This window comes from Paecilomyces variotii (genome assembly GCF_004022145.1).
Source record: "Paecilomyces variotii strain CBS 101075 chromosome Unknown C8Q69scaffold_2, whole genome shotgun sequence".
NCBI classification, from domain to species: Eukaryota; Fungi; Ascomycota; class Eurotiomycetes; order Eurotiales; family Thermoascaceae; genus Paecilomyces; species Paecilomyces variotii.
Window position 1 is genome coordinate 1,202,753 of NW_021167141.1, and position 18,153 is coordinate 1,220,905.

The window sequence follows — 18,153 nt, forward strand, 5'->3', positions numbered from 1 at the left end:
ATTTACGGGTAACCGATGTGGATGTTTACCGTCCGCGCTACATCTCTCCGCCCCAGCGCTTTGCAGGATACTTTTCCTGGATAGACATTCCAACTTGCGACTCGAGTCGACAGTTATGACATTTCGGCATGCGAGTTGTATATACAGAACATGGGATAATGCATCATTCCTATTTTTATGCAGCTCAAAGGGCTCCTTCCATCCTCATCATAAACCACGGCACCGTGTCTTCGTTTCTAGCCCACGATCCTCACCATAAAGAACGCAGGACGGATTACAACGTTGTCCAGTGCATCTCTTCAAACCAAGTACATTGCCAGAATTCTCCAGGTCGGGTCCATTGGTAGATTAGCTGGCAGTTGCAGATGTCAGCTTCGACCTCCAGTTGTGGAAGGACGGGCACGTTGAATTGGGTTTGCGCTATAGATGCACCACTAGGATAGGAAAGTGGTTAAAAGGGAGGGGAGACGAATTGTTATCAACGACAAAATTAGACGAACCATATGCTAGCATATCAAGCTTTTTACATCCTTTAATCAATCCTCGACTCTTATCTACAGCGAACACGCATATACTATCAACTCTGCTGTTTGAAAACACACTTAACCAATATCTATATACATACATCACCAGGTCGCATCCATGCCTTTCTTTCTAGTATCTACAGCACAAGCTCCAAAACCAAAATTAATCCATGGACCCTCAACTTAAGCCAACTCAACAGGCAAAAAAAAATTCCCAACGGTAATTTCCCCCGACTGAAATCCACAACGTACTCTCGACATCGGCAGCGGCTCCATCCGGCCTATGGTATGGCATAGTTACCGACGTTGAAACGGCGTCATAGGGAATCAATCGTCGGAGCGGCCGGATCTACTCTAAGAAGACGACATCAGGTTACTGTCTAGGTACATACCTACACGTACAAAACCGGTTTGGTCTATTCCTATCCCTGCATAGGTGAAAGGAGCCAGTGGAGAATAATAGAGACTAGAGTTGCGCTGGTTATTGATAAGATCAAGAGTGCAAGATTATGTATGCTCTTTCTTTTATATATAATGTCATCGTCTCTCTTTTTTATTCTTAGTTAATTCCTCTGTGTATAGTTATGTAAATGCGAATAACTATAACTACCTATATATTCACCATAGAAGGATGAATACGAATAATACTAGATAGAGTATGTACGTAGGTATATTATTCCACTACCTCCCCAAGTTTATATCTCCACTATGGGGTATTTCCCAATAATAATCTAGGCTTGCCGTACCATATTATATACACCGCTGAGATGTATCATTCCCTCCCCATTTTTTTCCTTTTCGTATTAATTTAATTAATCCTAGTTTCGATTTTGTGTGGACTCCAAAAAATTCTGTTTTCGATCGAGAGGGAGAGAGAGAGCGCGCACGGGCAGAAGTCGATGATGTCATTTGGGAAATCGGCTTTTCCGCAGGAAAGTTCCGCATTCCTATCATGATGTATAGTATGGTATACGATAGATAACTTAGGTATCACAGGTGGTTTTAGTTCAATTGATTAATTGATTGATTACTAGCTATAGCTTTTCCATGCATGGGATATTTTAAATGAAATAGTACGATTTTCTCAACCCCGGATAGTTAACTATTCCAACTAAATACATACATAATTAAACGTTAGGACGGAGAGGCGCATGGACAGGACTCAAGAGTATTGCATCCGTCCTATATGCTTCTGGTCTTAATTGTCTCGTTCCGTGTCAATCGTAACCGTGCGCCATATACCGTCCGTTATTATTATTGATGGAGAAGATGTGTCTCTCATGGATTATACCCCCTGCCATAAACCCCATACCATACCGAGTCCAGTAGAAGAAACTTCTAGGATCCCCTCTCAAAGCTTCCTGGAGACCAGGGACCCTAGTAGACAAACGCAACGCAAATACAACCGAGAAACCAATTGGTAATACAACCTCCGCAGGATGAGAGGATGGAACAGTAGTCGTCATAGTGCAGGCGTAGGAGGGTACAAGGCAGGGGTGAACCCTCACCATTCATCCTCACACCAGTCATATTAGAAGAGTAATTAGGGATTATATCGTAGGGACACCAGGAGCATGTATCCAGACCGATCCAGGACGGAACATTATGTCACTGGTTATAAATTCTCGTGCTGGAAATCAGTCAGATATCATTTCCATCAGAGTTCATTACCATCATTACTTACCTCTTTTATTCCCAGATCACGCCTCTCATATTTAGACCTGGGACATAGCCGGGCCTCTGCGGGGAGCGCGGCTGCGCAGGTTGGCACCAGTGCTACGGGAAGCGAGGATAGAGAGAACCAACGAGCCCATAAAGCAGGCCCAGGCGAACCAGAGGAAGGCAGTCGAGGCCTGGCCTTCACGGCAGCGCTTTTCCCGGTGGCGGGAGTTGTTGGTCACATCGTTGTGGAGGAGGTACTTCTATTGTTTCACATTGACGGTTAGTAGAGATGACTTAGAAAAATAAAATCATGGCAGATGATATGCTGGAGATGAGGAAAGACGTACCTGGTTGCTGCAGCTGTGCGCTTCCAGTCTCGCGGCCAGAACGATTCCCGAAGTCAGGAAAAAGATGGCGTTCAGAGTGTCGAGAATGATCGGGATAATTGCGTGGAGACCCCATTCAGGCTCCCAAGTCATCGGGAAGAGGAGGAAGAGCGACACCATTGAGAAGGCCGATGTGAACATAGCATAGTTCACCGAAGCGGGGTTTCCTCCATCGAAGGCTTGGGCGATCATGTTACCGACCAGAGCCATTACAATGAGGGTAAACACGAACTATAGGAATTGTAAGCGCCATTGATTTATCACAGCTAGTAGATCCCTTGGGAATTGCTTCCTACCTCTAGTGAACGAAGCACTAGACCAACAGTTCTCGCAACCATCTTGACTGTATTCTTGGAGGGCTCGTTTCAATTGGACGGTGGTTCTCTTTGGTAAGTATAACCCTCTGGCAGTGATGCTTGCGCGCAACGGTGATCGGGAACAGTGGCGAGTCGATAAACCCCAGGCGATCCTTTCGTCTGTTCTTCTTGTCTTGACAAGCTGCACGAGTCGGATTTACCGTCCGCCAGGAGGGCTTCCTCGCAGATTTATGATGACTTCGGGGTTGGGCGGAGCGGGATATGACGAGATCTGTCAGATGTCTGCTACGTCATACCACCGACGACTTTGACACGCAGTTTTGGACGGTGGAGATGAGGGTTTCAATCAAAGTAAAATCTAGATCTTGTCTTGCAACGGATTTTGATGGATAGATGGATAGTTAGATAGATAGATGGATAGATAGATAGCTTTTCTATTCGAGAGAGAAGCCATATCGAGGGTGGTTGATTGTATTCTATTCTACTGCCTAATCGCTGTCTCCCTGCAACGCCAATAATACCTCTTTGCTCTCTCTCTCTCTCCCTCTTCTTCCCCTCCAATGGAGAACTCGTTAGGGCATGTCACGCGGGCTGAGCCCTAAACCCCCGGTGCTGAGCCCTCAGCCCTAAGCCTCGAGACTGTCCTATCAGACGGCGATTCCATTCCGCTACCATCCGACTACGAAACGCAGTTGGCAGTTTGGCCAGTCAAAGCAAGCGCAAGTGTTGACGTAGCTGTTGCACGATCCTTGCGCTGCGCCGGGTTGGTGGAATTTCGTGGACCAGTCATCATAAACTTGGTTCTACTAGAAGGAGCTGATAACGGACCGTGGAGTAAGTACCATACCATGGAGTACTCTAGAAGTACGTAGTGGAGAACAGCGCGTAGTTATCAGCCAGGATCAGGATCAGGATCAGTATCAGTTACTCTACAAGAGCGCCAACCAGCTTCTTCATCTCAGGGAAATTCCCCCTCGAGACTTATAATAATAACCCTTCTCTCTCTGTTTCTACAGCCACAAGCCATTCTGCAAAGATCCCTTTTCCCGCATCCGATAGTATCATAGTCCCGTCAACGCTGGTAGTCCAGTGGGTCAAGCAGCCCGGGTCCGCACATCCGGGTCCGTCGCGCGATGGGGATCACGCCTACCTTAATTGCAAACCTTATCTGGGCTGCACGAGTCACCACAGGTCCGATGCGATGCGACTCTCGCTGGGTCAGAAGGCTAGACTGCCATCTTTTAGCATGTCTGTTCTCTTTTTCCCGCGTTCTCCTAGTTTACTAGGTAGTTACTTAGTCCGGCGCTTAGGGTAGGTTTACATCATCCGAGGTTCATGGCTGCTACATTCTCCGAGAGAGAGAGAGAGGTAATTATCGTGCTGTCGGAAGAGGAGGGTTGCGATACTTGACTGCATTCCAACGTACAGAGGATATTTGCCATTCCATGACAGCAATTGACTCTCGTTCTTTCCGGGTCCTTATTGTCGATCAACAGCTGGACCTTCAGGATGCACGTCAGACCGTACGCTGAAGATATATATATATATATTGGACTTCTAGCTGGGAAGATGTATTGTGCGTGTCAATTGTAGTGCAGTTAAAGGTGCATAGGTCCAAAGCTGGATTCTGAAAGACTGCTGGTTAACGAGTTGCCCCGCTTATTTCCAATTGCACTCTAAATCCTAGATACCGTGGCCAGAGGTACGACCAGTACGCTGTGCGAATAGTAGTAGAAATAGGAAACACATCAGTGCTTCCTGTCGAACAGAGAAGAAAGGGTAATTGTTCCTGATGATTAAAAGGTTTTTCTAAGACGAATATCTCCGTTGTTTAAGAATTCATTGGTCGCCGTCACATATTATCCCGCTCAGCTCTCCTGGCCTAGCTTGCCTAGCGCTTCGTTCAAGAAGTCATTGGCGTTCATCAACTCCGTACTTCCATACACCACCCTCCGGCGCCCGTGCAGACCGGAAGATCCAGCTCCAGGGCCTCCCGCACCTCCCGCACCGCCAGCCTGACCGCTCGTCCGCTGCACCCAATCTTGCAAGTTACCGTACTCGTCCATGCTACCACCGCCAACCGTGAAGACAATGGCCTCGTTGAAGCCTTGTCGCCGTTGACCAAACGTCGCGCTCGTTCCGGGTCCAACGCCTCCCTGCGGTCCGCCGCCGGGAGAGCGGGACGCGGTGGGTGGCATAGCACCGCGCGCGTTAGAACTCCGTGGATCGAAGTAAAGGTAATCCTCTGTCTTCGCAATGGCAGAGCTCGAGGCCGAGGCAGGATCCATTATAGACTCGGTGATCTTGGTGAGCGTAAGATCCTTGTTTGCAGGTAGGAAGTTCTTCACCCCCGAAATAAGGGAGTCGAAGTTGGCCCCCAGGGCACCAGAAGTGATCCGGTCCGTCAGACGGTTGGATAGTGAGGAGAACCCGCGGAAAAGGTCCGACGATTGCTGCTGGGGTGCACCAGTCGCAGCGCTCGTCATCATCGTCATACGGGTGATTTCGCGAACACGTCTCACGTACTTGATGGAGCTAGTATCGCGGACACCAGCCCGCGTAAGTGCTTCCTCGAACTGGGTCATCTCATTTCGAGAGAGATCACTCTCAGTACTGAGGAACCAGATAATGAAGAGGCGGAGTTTATCTGTGGGATCACTACCCTTGTTCGGATCGTTGATGAGTTCCAAAATCTGTGCTTTGGTCTGCTTCCCGATATTCTCTTCGAGCTGGAAGAAGTTGTCAAGCTGGCGGTCCTTGATACCTTTCAGCAGAGCGGTAGCGATGTTCATATGCATATCCAATGTCGCCTTGCGTTGGCGCAGCTCTGGAAGAAGCGTGATAGCGGCCTTCAATTGCTGCGCGGAGGCACTGGTATCATTCTGAAGATCTTCAATGGATGAAGCGCCAGTTTTTCTCGTGATCTCGTTGGCGTCCTCCTTGTACCGAGTCAGCTCTGTGTCGATATTTTCCGCTACCTGCGGGAATGGGACGCCAGCATTGTTTTTCCAGAAAAAGTCAGTTGAGTTCAAGTCATAGGACCGTTTAGTGGTTCCTTTCGCTGGGTTGGACTCGTCCACGGGTGTCTCCACTGTAATGCGGTTTAGCCGCATTTCGAGGACGTCCTGAACAAGAGACTGGTATGTCCATGAGTGTGAAAGCATAGGGACAAGGTCAACACTGCGGTCGACGATTATCAGGACAGGCCTGGAGGAAGGGACCCCAGCAGCACTCTTCTTGCTACCAGAGAACAGGTTGTCCTTGGAATTAAGAATATGATCGCGTAGTTTTCGGTCAAGCTTGGTTGCAATCAACTCAGCTGGACCGCCCTTGGGACACCGTATAATTGGAATGCTCCCTATGATTTCAATGAGTAACATGGCCCGTCGAACCAAGAAAAAGGGCCTCACATACCCATGGTAACGCTGACGCTGAATAGCCCGCTCACTATCTTGTCCACCGTGGCATCCAGATCCTCATCGGTTGTTTCTGAACTGTTGATCTTCCAGTAGACATCCCTTCCCATTCCCAGACTGAAGAGGTCGGGTTCTGCCACAACAAAGTTCAAATATTGATCGTATACTTGTGCGACATATTCTGCCGTCCCCGTCGATGCAATCTGCGACGCGAAATCTTCAAGGAGCGGCCGGGGAATGGAAGACAAGAAATTTACGTAGGCCGGAGAGTAAAGGCCCCGGGAGAGGTCTGAAGTAATAAGTTGGATATTGACGGGGGTCGGTTCGACTAGGTAGACCACAGGAACATCTGGAATTGGGTATCGAGGAGAGTTGATGTTCCTAGCAGCGGACGGTCAGTTGCGATGCTACAATAGATACAGGATGAACAAGGAACCGCATCTTGGGAGCACACATACAAATGAATCGTTACACCCCATGCGCGCAAGTCATTAACCCGCAAAACACTACTAATCACATCTCGGCCCATGTTGTCGAATACCAGGACCTTCCATATGGGGTCGCCATCTTCATTCAAGATAGGAGTTGACTGTGAAATAAGTCCATTGGTGGACGATTCGTGCGACGTATCCGCGCCATGATGGGTGTCATGATTCAAGTTAAGTATCTTTTCGATCGATGCTATCGAATGTTGTCAATCTCAGTGAGTTTGGCTGGATTCCTAGAGTGGTGCACAACCTACCGACCTGACGGTCCCGAAGCGACGCTGGATGCGATGCCATGGTGGGTGGCAGCTCCAACACTAAACGTTCACGAAGAATGAGCACTCAAGAGAGGCTTCATGACACAAGGAAATCGCACAACACACCCCAGTCACCATAAAAACCAGTGCAAGGAACGTCTTGTCTATCAACGCTTCACCAGGTGGCCGCATCGCCCTCACCATCCACCTGGCATCCCGAGGAGCTGTCCCCGGCCGTGCTGACATAATCTAGGCAAAACATGCAAACTGCATAGTTACATGTTCTCGCTAGTCCCAAACAGGCATAGTGACACAACACCTCAAACTGCCCAACCTCACCCAGTCTCTCCCTCTCCTCCGTCCTGTTCCAACAACCACACTGCGACCATCCGATCCTTTCGTAAAGCGAATGTCTATCCTACTGGATAGCTTTTGAGAATGGCCCTTGGTATGAGGGTTACTTATTTTCTCGTTTAAGGCAAGTTTAGGACGGGAATCACAACTGAGCAGGTTGGACGTGCAAAAGTCGTCCGCAGTCACTTGTGTCAGGGAGAGTGAAAAAAGAAAAGGCAGAGTGACCCAGACGTGAGAGGCCAAAAACAGTGGGAGGAACTCAGAGGCACTGGATTTCTACATCTACTGTACTTGCCGGTGTATTTGAGATTTTGAATCCTTTGGAAGATCACCGTCTTTTAAAAGGGCGAGGCAAGCACGCCGTGGAGCGCTTCAAGACCTGGACGCGACCCGCCTGAAGGGATCAGTGAAAGGGGAGGACCTTAAGGACGCCTGAGGCATCTACGCCGATCTAACGCAACGTGATTCGGTGGGCCTTGTCCCGCGCTTTCTGCCACCGTTCTAAGGCACCTATCTTACCACAGTCGGGACCTCGACTCGCCGCTTTTTGCGCCACTGTCTGTACCAGCATTTTCTTTTCCCAAGACAACGCATTTTTTCTTTTTTATCTGGCCGTCGTCTACATTCGGCCATTTGCGACTATTCTGTGCCGTCGTTGCCCAGACTCGCATTATTTGCATGTTGGCTCGCCCGGTCAGAATAATCTAATAAGCTCCACTGGCGTCCCATTTGACTCCGATCTAAAAGCGGCGAGCGGTGTGCCTTCCGAGAGCACGTGTCAGTCACGTGACCACATTCACTTGGCATCCGCATATACTCTTATCACTGCGCCCAGCATGGAGCAGTCATCGGCGCAGAATAATGTGCCTCATATGCATCCTCCATCAGTAACCTCTGGTTCTGTACATCCAGAATATTGGAGCTTGTATTCAGCTGGACCGGACCAGCAACAGCCATTGGGCAGCGGTTGGAACCATACAGTGTTCCAACAAGCTCCTCAACAACAGCAACAACAACAGAATCATGTGCAACAGATACAAGAGCCTAACCAAGGTATCTACTCCCAGAACCCGCCATCCTGGCATCAGAGTCCATCCCTGCAACATCATGCAGTTTCTCAGCAGCATTCGATCTCCCCGGGGCCACAAGGATATAACATTCCGCCCCAATACCAAATGCAACCTTACCGCCAAGAGCACGTTGCATATGAGCCTCGTTCTCTGACGCCATCCAATCCCCCGGCATATGAATCTCCATATAGCTTTGAGCCAAGTTTCTTTCAGCCACACCAGGTTCAGCTGCCGGAGACGTACTCGCAACCGACATCACAAAGCGTACAACGCCAGAACACTCAACCATCAAATGTGCCTTCCAACTCTTTCCGGCAGCCTATTACACAGTATCAGATGCATGCTGATTTTCCCGAGAATATTGCGGTATGTCAACGAATACAGGAATATTCTTATAGGTCTTCGATACTAATGTGGACCAGCATTCTCATGTTAACTTCCCTTCTACTTCTTATCATGAACAGACGCCTAATCTCGCTTATCAAACGAGCACTATCAACCCGCAGTTCCTTACCACGTCACAGCAGGCATCTAATCAGGCTCATGCCGCTTCTCATCAAAATGAGTTCTTCCAATTCACCCCCGCTGACTTCGAGCGTCCTGATAACACCAAGTAAGTCTCCCCAGAGCCTATCTCAATACCAGTCAGGAATGCTCATGTTAGGTGTAAGAAACTACGAGTTTTATCATCATCAAGACTTTCAGCCAAATGCCCTTAATCAGACAGTTCAACAACATCATGAGCCTACCCAGCAAAGCCAGCTTGACCTGTCTACTCAGCCTACTATTCCTCAGCTTCTCCAGTTCCGGAACATTACGTCACAGGGTGACAATCAAATACCCGTGATCAAACAAGGTAAGCTCAGATTCTGCTTCCATGTAAGCCCTTTAATGTTAACGCGCGTAGACCCCGGTGTAGTGCCGCCGGTGAAGCCTGCGAAAGCAGCCGCACCGAAGAAAAAGAAGTCCAGTCCGACAAAGTCGTCGCAGACAAAGGTCAAGAAGGCTACTAGCAAGGCATCTACTAAGAAACAGGGCTCCAAATCTGCCTCTTCCAGTTCTGAGAGCGACAGTTATGACGATTCTGATCTTGACATCGAGATACCCGAGGAGCCGTCTCCTATTCCGGCTACTCGTCCGCAGGATCCGGTGGCTGCAGCCGAGTATGATACACTCAAGGCCGTCTGGTCGCCACGTAATAGGCGACCAGCTGTTGACACAATAAAAACCGCCCTTGTTGCGTTCAAGGATGTCGTCAAATCTGTAAGGGATGCATGGAAAGAACAGAGCCAGGCCATGAAGGTAGCGGAGAACCAATCCGACAATAACAAGGCAGCCGAGATCAAGAAGAATGTCACTCTTCAGCGCCGGTTAATGGAGGTTGTTGTCAATACGGCCTTGGAGAAAGGCCATCCGATCATTGTCGAGAAGTATGTCCATGCTGATTCATTTCTTAAACACTTGGCAGAGCGTCATTGTTTTCATGGGTGTAGATGTCTGCAGCAGAATGAGAGCTACTACCATGTAAACCTGTTAGCGCGGACTCTCGGCCTGCTTTTGAGAAAAGGTATAGATAAAGGCTGCTGTCTCCATATCCACGGGCTACCGTATGCTTCAAACGAACATGGTATCATCCCAAAAAGCTACGCCGGTATAAAGATCCCGTTAAGATGCAGACTGGAAACACCGGTCGAGAAATCACGCGCTATATGGTCATGGAGTACTCTCAGATGCGACAACATGAAAAGACCCAAAGATATTTGTTTCTGCCTCCAATTTATCCTTTCCATCTCTTGCCATCATTCTCTTCATGAAGAAACAGTTACTGACCAGATGTCCAGACTAGGTGAACATCCTATGGCTGTTGCGGCAATGTATTCTTTTCTCTTGGACCGACACCAGGCTTCTGATTACGAGGGCAATTTAACGGTTAGCCTTCTGAAGGTAAGATCTTCCCATTAATAATTTCTTTCAGTGCAAGACTAATATGTTGAAAATGATCAGCTTCTGGCTCGCTTTGTGACTATGGATGAAGATGTGCTGCAAAAAACCAATGTTGCAAAGCTTCTGCCCAGGTTCATGAAAAAGGGCGGGCAAACAGTCAAGGACTTGGCACAAAAGATCATAGATAATGCGGCTGCCTCCACCAAGAGAAAACAGGAAGCGGCAAAGGCACCGACTAAAGAGCAGCCTCCAGTGAAGACAGCATCTGACACTACTAATGGTACTTCTCAGACTGAACACGGGGTTAAACGTCCTCGTGAGGGTGAAAGTAATGGTCTACCAGCCACTAAGCGTGCAGTGACTCCCTCAAATGTCAAGACTGCCACCAATACTGTCACCGGTGCCAGCGCTAGTAGCAATGCCACTGTCCCCAGTAAACGTCCAGCAGAGGGGAACGCCGATGCAAAAGCAACATCGGCGCCCAGTAACGGAACTGCACTTCGGCCCAAAGCTAATATTGTTGCTCCAAAACCTACTAGTCTTTTCGGAAGCCTAGCTTCTGCTTCCAAGAGACCGGGCACTTCCAATGCGGCACGCGCTGCTGCTGCTGCGAAGGAAAAAGCGAGGTATGTTGTGAAAACTCGTGTTGTTCATACGTCGTGTACTGACAATCACAGCGCTGCTGCTGAGAAGAAGGACACTCCGCCTCCACCCCCTCCGAAACCAACATTTTCGTTCGGAGATCTCCTGGCCGACCTTAATAAACCGAAAGACACCGCCTCTGAGAAGCCAACGGAGGAGAGGCCCCCTGAAACAGAAGAAGAGCGCAAAAAGCGGCTTCGGAAAGAGGAAAGGCGAAGACTGCGCGTTACTTGGAAGCCCGACGACTCGCTTACGGAGATTCGCCTCTTCACACATGATCCTGAAGAGGAGACCGGTCGTGATTCGAGTTCGATTCGCGATGTAGGCGACATCAAGGGAGAAGGCCGTGTGCTTAAAGAGCACAAGGACCTGGACGACTTAGAAGACGACGAAGAAGTGGGAGCCAAGGAAGAAGAGCTGCAGCCCTATGGTGGAGTCTCTGGTACGCCCATTTGTGTCTCTGCTAATTCTAGATCCCGGCTAACTCTCCTAGAAATCGACTTTACCGTAATCGAAGCGGAAGACAGGGCGCGGAATTATGTCAAACGGGCAGGCAATCTACAGCCATCGAGCCCCGAGAAACAAGCTCAGGAGCATCGTGAAGCTACCACGTTGATGGTGGTCCACGCATCGCCTGCAGATATACCCTCAACCCCGAAGGAGCCGCCGCCTCCAGGTGACGAGGAAAAGGCGCCTGAGGAAGTATCATTTGGTGAGCTTCCGGATCATGTCAAGGCTAGGCAAGCACGTTACTTTGCGATGGTCAACCCCCAACCAGCTCTGCCGCCTCAGCCATCCGTGCCAGTGCCAGCGCCTGCTGCGCCTGGTGGTGGACTTGACATATCAAACCTCCTCAAGATAATCCAAAACGCACCACAGCAACGTCCGACACCTCCGCCCCAGCCTGTTCAGCAGGCTCCGCTGTCGGATCTTGAAAAAACGATCAATCTGTTCCGCCAACAGCAAGGCCAACCACCATTGCCCCAACTCCCTCAATTCCCTATTGCGCAGCCTCCTGTTTCTCAGCCTCCAGCTTCTCAGGACATCAATTTGCAGAAGATCCTGGCTGTCATCAATGCTCAAAAGCAATTACAGCAACCTCCTGCTCTGCCACAAAATCAACCGCCGCAACCTGCTATGCCATCGAATCTCGCTGCTATTATTTCCCAGTTTACCAATCCAGCCCAACAGGGTTTTCAGGCACAACCTCAGCAGTCGTCCAATCAGCATTATGAAGACCCGGAGCGCAAGCGCATGCGTGAAGGTCTTGGCTACGACGGTCCCAGTGACGACAGATACAGCCAACAAAAGCGCCCGAAGATGTATGTGGATCCTAAGGCAAAGAAACATGTAAGTAGCGGCCTCGTCCTAACTTAAGACGCGCTGATACTGACTTCATCATAGCCCAAGGCTGGTCTGGTCGCTTGCCGGTATTGGCGCGAGGGCAAATGTCTGAAAGGCGAGGATTGCACGTTCCGCCATGACCCTCTTGACTGAGTCGTCGGGCGTCACATTCAACCAACTTCCTTTCGTTTGATACCCCTGTTCTTTTTTATCTACGTGGCGGATGTCCTCGTTATGCATTGTGGGTCGTACTGGAAATAGTTGTTTTCTTCCTACACCGGTCACAGGTCATGATTATGCATTTTGTCATCGGACGGTCAAAGATCACTCTCCCACAGTTTATACGGCGTCCATTCCAGGGGTACTATAATCCGGTCGGGTTTCGGTATCGAATCATCTTTGCCGTTTCAAAGCGTTCAGTCGATCATGTTTCAGAGAAGGTGTTTCCCCTCAAAAGACCTGTTACTTTACCTTTTCTTCATGAAATTCTTCTCGTTCACATCACGGGCGGTCATCTTCACCGCTATCATTCAGTGGCGAGGCATCGAGCCATGGCATTTCTTTCAGGTGTTCTTGTCAGTATGTTATTATCCGTTTGAAATACTGTACATTAGATGGCGGTAAACCTAGCCATAGAATAAGTATGAAGTTATGATCCATTGAATATTCTCTGTAAATCGGCTGCAACTCGGGACTGTCCGACACATGTACATACGATCCTAAGGATCTATGGCAATCGAAATAGTACTAGTAATCCCTGGAGTAGTTATCTGCGATAAACAGTTCTGCGCCGACGCATATCTTATCTGTGGGGACTTCTGGTTGCTCCCCACGTTAACGACCCCCATCCCTGTCACTAGATCCTCCGAAGCTCTGACAAATAAGTACCCATTCATTTGTTCCACATGCAATATAATACGCTGTCTGTCTCCCTTTTTTTAATGCTGATTCACCACACTCCTTTATCTAAGATATCACAGAAATAATGGTTTTGCGCAAGATCTCAGCAGCCGAGATCAGCGGCCATTGCCATGAAGACGACGCCTGGATGGTCATCAATGGCGTCGTATGGGATGTCACTGGCTTCGCTGCGAAGCATCCTGGAGGACCAAAAATCATCGCAGACCACGTTGGAAAGGACGGAAGCAGCATGTACAATGATATACATGGCCCTGGACTCATTGCCTCTCACCTTGGGTCTGACAGACAGATCGGCGTGGTGGACAACCAATACAAGAACAGCCTGGTAAATGAAACCAAAAGGGAACCTAGCATTCCCAAACCAGACTTGAAATCGATTGTGGATCTTTCGCAATTCGAAAAAGTGGCGGAGAAAGCGCTGAAGCAAAGAGCCTGGAAGTATATTTCTGGTGCAACGGAGGATGGAGTGACGCACGAAGCAAACTGCGAGTTCTACCGGCGAATTTTCTTCCGACCTCAGATGCTCAATGGTGCAGGCAAGATCGATACGAGCACTGTTTTCATGGGGAAGAAATGTGCACTGCCTTTCTTCATCGCACCCACGTCATCTGTCAAGCTCTCTCATCCGGACGGTGAACTCGCGCTGGCAAAGGCCTCCGTGGCTCATGGAGTGCCACCCTGCCTGCCTACTATGTCCTCGTATGCCCTGCCGGAGATTGTGGACGTCATGCCTCCTTCATATCCCTTCTTCTTCCAGCTGTATATGAATCTAGATCGCTCCCAAGCAGCACGGACGTTACGGCAGGCACGGGACTTGGGGGCTCAAGCGATCCTCGTAACGGTTGACTTGCCTGTGATGAGCAAAAGACAAAATATCGACAGGCGGCAGTCGCCACTCCAACGAGAGACACAGGAGGCTCTTGAGAAGAAAGAGGAACAACGCCCAGCTGCTCAGGAATGGTCATATACCCCGAACAACGTCGCCATTGACCCAGACCTTCAATGGAAAGATATCGAGTGGATCCGGAAAGTGACCGGATTACCTGTCATTCTGAAGGGCATCCAGAGTGCAGCAGATGCAAAGCGTGCATTCGAACATGGCTGTAGCGGTGTCTACATTTCCAACCATGGCGGCCGAGCTCTGGACACAGCACCTCCAGCGATACTTGTTCTCCTCGAGATTCACGCGACTTGTCCCGAGATCCTGGGCAAATTGGATATCATGATCGACGGAGGTATTCGAAGAGGATCAGACATTCTGAAAGCTATATATGTCTTGGCGCGAATGTCGTTTGTATCGGGCGCCCATTTCTCTATGCTCTTTCCTACGGAGAGGCGGGTGTGAACCACGCCTTTGATAGTACGTCTTATCGCCCCAACGTTTCGTTCCATTGTGGAACTATACTGACTAAAGAGTCACTGGCAGTCTTGAAACATGAGCTCGAAACTGCTATGGCATTACTAGGAATATCCAGTCTTGACCAAGCACATCCAGGGCTCGTCAACACGAGTCTCCTAGATTTCATGGTCTACCGTACTGACAAGCATCCATGGGCCGCATATCCGGTACCACGGATAGGTGGAAGTAAGCTGTAAGCTATGAGCTATATAAGGGATCCAAAAATAGAATAAAGACGCTTGTGCCGGGGAATTTGGGAACAAGCTGCAGATAGAGTTTTGACTTTGACAATAAGAACGTGGTGGTTGAGAGGTTTTCGATCAAAGAAAAAGAACTTAAGTGACTAGAGTAGTTGTCAGGAGGACAAAGATTATTATAGGAAGTAAGGAAGATAAGAAAAGCGAATCTGGCATGTTACAATTGTATTCTAAAATCTATCCTGCGCATAAGTTGTTGTTTTTCGAACATAAATTCTGGTTCATTTGATCTATAGCACGCTGGTGGGGTAAACTTTCGACAAGTGGCCAAAGTTAACAGACAACCGTTCAAAAACAATTAATGGCGCTCAACCTACTTGGATATCTCATCACGTCCTTGGAATCTAGCCTTTAACGACTCGCTATGGGATTGACCAGGGCAATCAATCTAGAGATAAACGGCTAAAAAAGAGATTGTTCAACTAGACATCCAACATGGAGGACGGAGCAACTCTAACAAGATGCGACCACCTTATCATCGTCTGCTGTCATGCCATTTACATTGGGGGACCTAAACATGGATTCTCAGAAGATGAATGGTACGTATTCCCTGCTTTGCATTTCGCCTGGTATTTCTTTCTGTTAGTTTCAGTTGCTTAAACATGCTCGCCACTAACTAACTACATGTAAAACCCCTGTTTATATAGGCTGATAGAACCATTCCAAACCGGGGAAACACCAACTTTTATTAAACACATTGAAGAAGGGATCAGACAACTGCGAAAGTCTCCAACTGGTCTACTTGTCTTTTCTGGGTACGTATCATATCTGCCAACCTGTATCATTTATCCCGAACAGGCATGTATTAATATCATGGCTAATCTTTTCGTGTTTGAAACTTGTAGAGGGCCTACTAAGAAATCGAAAACGGATTTGAGCGAAGGAGAGTCTTATCTGGTGAGTAAAAAAACAAACCTAGTCTATCGAGCTTCTTTTCTTTTCTTTTCTTTTCTTTTCTCAGCACCATGATCGGAGGTCACATAGGGAGTGAATATAACACTTCTCATTCTTATATTCAGCACTTCCAATTGACATCAGACCCAGAACCTCGCCCGGGAAAATAGCATTTTCACCAATACCGAAGCATCTGGTCCAGCAACAAGTGTCAATCCTGCGCGTATCATCGCCGAAACTCACGCTACAGATTCGTACCAGAACGTCCTATTCTCCTTGCTCCGCTTCCGGCTATATACAGGGAGATATCCCGACCGGATAACTGTCGTGTCTCACGAGTTCAAGCGAAGACGGTTTCTAGATTATCACTTTCCTGCCATTGGATGGATTCCCAGGACGATAGCTGAGAATGCAAGCAGCATGCAGGGATGGGAAGGAGAGGGATGCAGGGTCCATTTCGTAGGGATAAACCCTCCGCCGGAGATCACATCTCCGGAGTCCTTGGTCGAAGGAGAAGAGAAGAGAGGGGTTGCTTTGTGGGAAAAGGATCTGTATGGGACTGGGCCTAAGCTGGTGGAGAAGCGTAGGAAGAGAGGCTGGGGAGATGGGATGGAAGATGGGATCTTTGTCAATGTTGGCTTAGAGCCTGTTGTGGAGAGGTTGGTGCGGTGGGATGGCGGCGCCGAGAAGAACGAATGGTTCAATGAGATTGATCAATTACCGTGGAGTTCATCGGATGATGCCAGTGGGATCAGGAGGGTTCCTGTTTGAGGCCCCTATTACCTGTCACATCTACCGTGGAGAAAGGAAATTGAGGAAGAAGAAACCACATAGCGCTTGCTACACCATTTCTGCCTATATTCACATAGGCTCTATATCATAGCCGACGTGATAAAATGGATACCATGCAATATACCAGCGCCCCTTGTCAGAAAGACCCATTCCCCGAAACGCCAGACATCAGATAGCTGTGATACTGAACAATTGTGTAGTTCAATCCGCCAGTCTATAACTGACTAGTGTATCGACCCTATGGTTATTTGTGCTGAAGCTCCGCAGCTGAACCTTTTCACCGTTCTTGATCTCCTTCGCATCACTGTCTCCCCACTCGACGGGCACCTCGGAATCCGCATCGGCGTATACGAGGACGTTGAAGGTACAGTCGCCATCTAGCACGGGAAGGAAAGTCACGGAGGCGGTAATCTGCCGGAAAATTGCCTGGATCTCGTCTTGAATCTCCTTTTCGGTCTTTTTCTCGGCGGGCTGAGCATCAACGTCGCTGCATAACAATGGTCAGCCACAGGAGTCATCGGGTAACATAGTCCAGATCCATACCCTGACGAAGCATTCTCCTTGTCCGCGGTCTTGCGAGAGGATTTGCTCTGCGCTGCTTTCCCGAATATTTGCACCTGGAGAGTATGTGCCGTTAATTCTTGCCTTGAATCAGAAGACGCATGCACCATGGTGGTTCCGCACATCGAATTGCCATCTCTCAACATGTTCTCCGGTCTCCTTATTTGTAATGACAACAACGAGCTTAGATATTTTCCCTCCAATCATCCACTTGTTCAGCTGTGACATAATCTTCTTGATGTAGGCTTTGACCTGGTCGTCGGCGGTGACTGGGGATTTCGATCAGTATCGGGGCATTCGAGGACAGCGATTGAGGAACGAACCAAGCATGTTGAGGCCATATTTCTTGACACTATAGAAGTCAGTAGGGTAAGACGATACTGAAGAAGGATAGGAAACCCTCACGTTGTAAAATCCTCGGCAGGGTAAACACCTCGCTGGAATCTAGACGTCGATCAGTGTGTGCGTTATTGGACTCTCAGTCATAGCTGTAACGTACAGTATAGAATTGATTGAATACTCGAACTAGAAGGTATCAGTGCTGAATCTCTATTTGGGATAAAAAGGTACTGACAAATTCAGAAACGAGCTTCGACGATCCTGTCCTTGGTGAGTTCACCAGCCTCTAGGAGCTGTAGGGGACATTGAATCCTTACCCTTCAGGGACAGCTTGTGCACCTTTGACTTGTCCTTCTCAGCAGACATCTTTAATCGCAGTCTTCCTGATTTCCGCAGACAGGTAATGATTTGTTCCGTGAAAATGGTGGTTGAAGAGCAGAGATCTCGCTTGTTTACCCCGATAGTCGCCCTGGCGATCACTGCTTAACGCCCGCCGAGGTCTCCACACCAGAGCCAGAGCCGCATCCTGACCCGGAGCCGGAAATTTTTAGAGGCTCATGCCAGCACCGCGAACAAGATCCCAGGTCTA

The 18,153-nt window shown here is 48.7% G+C and overlaps 6 protein-coding genes across 6 annotated transcripts; 3 read left to right on the forward strand and 3 right to left on the reverse strand.

Moving 5' to 3' along the window:
* Window positions 1-1,783: 1,783 nt before the first annotated feature.
* C8Q69DRAFT_144447 (non-classical export protein Nce102) lies at window positions 1,784-3,070 on the reverse strand. The gene is made up of 5 exons (XM_028625471.1): window positions 2,869-3,070; window positions 2,534-2,803; window positions 2,209-2,446; window positions 2,065-2,154; window positions 1,784-1,968 (listed from the first exon to the last, which is right to left on the reverse strand). Exons 1-3 carry the CDS (start codon window positions 2,908-2,910, stop codon window positions 2,240-2,242), a joined length of 519 nt encoding a protein of 172 aa, XP_028487310.1. The 5' UTR covers window positions 2,911-3,070; the 3' UTR covers window positions 1,784-1,968; window positions 2,065-2,154; window positions 2,209-2,239.
* Window positions 3,071-4,757: 1,687 nt separating this feature from the next.
* C8Q69DRAFT_485092 (putative Golgi transport protein Sly1) lies at window positions 4,758-7,087 on the reverse strand (the record flags this gene model as incomplete). The annotated part of the gene is made up of 4 exons (XM_028631810.1): window positions 4,758-6,247; window positions 6,304-6,686; window positions 6,764-6,986; window positions 7,048-7,087. The coding sequence occupies 4 exons, from the start codon at window positions 7,085-7,087 to the stop codon at window positions 4,758-4,760; spliced, it is 2,136 nt and encodes a 711-aa protein (XP_028487311.1).
* A 1,150-nt stretch (window positions 7,088-8,237) lies between these two features.
* Window positions 8,238-12,554, forward strand: C8Q69DRAFT_504325 (C-x8-C-x5-C-x3-H type zinc finger protein; the record flags this gene model as incomplete). Its single annotated transcript, XM_028632578.1, has 9 exons — window positions 8,238-8,837; window positions 8,894-9,084; window positions 9,143-9,327; window positions 9,379-9,901; window positions 10,313-10,415; window positions 10,476-11,041; window positions 11,093-11,499; window positions 11,551-12,407; window positions 12,462-12,554. 9 exons carry the CDS (start codon window positions 8,238-8,240, stop codon window positions 12,552-12,554), a joined length of 3,525 nt encoding a protein of 1,174 aa, XP_028487312.1.
* An 832-nt stretch (window positions 12,555-13,386) lies between these two features.
* C8Q69DRAFT_490337 (L-lactate dehydrogenase) lies at window positions 13,387-15,214 on the forward strand (the record flags this gene model as incomplete). The annotated part of the gene is made up of 2 exons (XM_028632123.1): window positions 13,387-14,557; window positions 14,749-15,214. 2 exons carry the CDS (start codon window positions 13,387-13,389, stop codon window positions 14,916-14,918), a joined length of 1,341 nt encoding a protein of 446 aa, XP_028487313.1. The 3' UTR covers window positions 14,919-15,214.
* A 31-nt stretch (window positions 15,215-15,245) lies between these two features.
* Window positions 15,246-16,851, forward strand: C8Q69DRAFT_145298 (hypothetical protein). The gene is made up of 3 exons (XM_028625475.1): window positions 15,246-15,517; window positions 15,626-15,875; window positions 16,023-16,851. The coding sequence occupies exons 1-3, from the start codon at window positions 15,414-15,416 to the stop codon at window positions 16,641-16,643; spliced, it is 975 nt and encodes a 324-aa protein (XP_028487314.1). The 5' UTR covers window positions 15,246-15,413; the 3' UTR covers window positions 16,644-16,851.
* C8Q69DRAFT_145221 (HORMA domain protein) lies at window positions 16,755-18,063 on the reverse strand. Its single transcript, XM_028625474.1, has 8 exons — window positions 17,882-18,063; window positions 17,800-17,825; window positions 17,725-17,750; window positions 17,631-17,669; window positions 17,549-17,577; window positions 17,349-17,494; window positions 17,208-17,281; window positions 16,755-17,151 (listed from the first exon to the last, which is right to left on the reverse strand). Exons 1-8 carry the CDS (start codon window positions 17,928-17,930, stop codon window positions 16,866-16,868), a joined length of 675 nt encoding a protein of 224 aa, XP_028487315.1. The 5' UTR covers window positions 17,931-18,063; the 3' UTR covers window positions 16,755-16,865.
* Window positions 18,064-18,153: the final 90 nt, after the last annotated feature.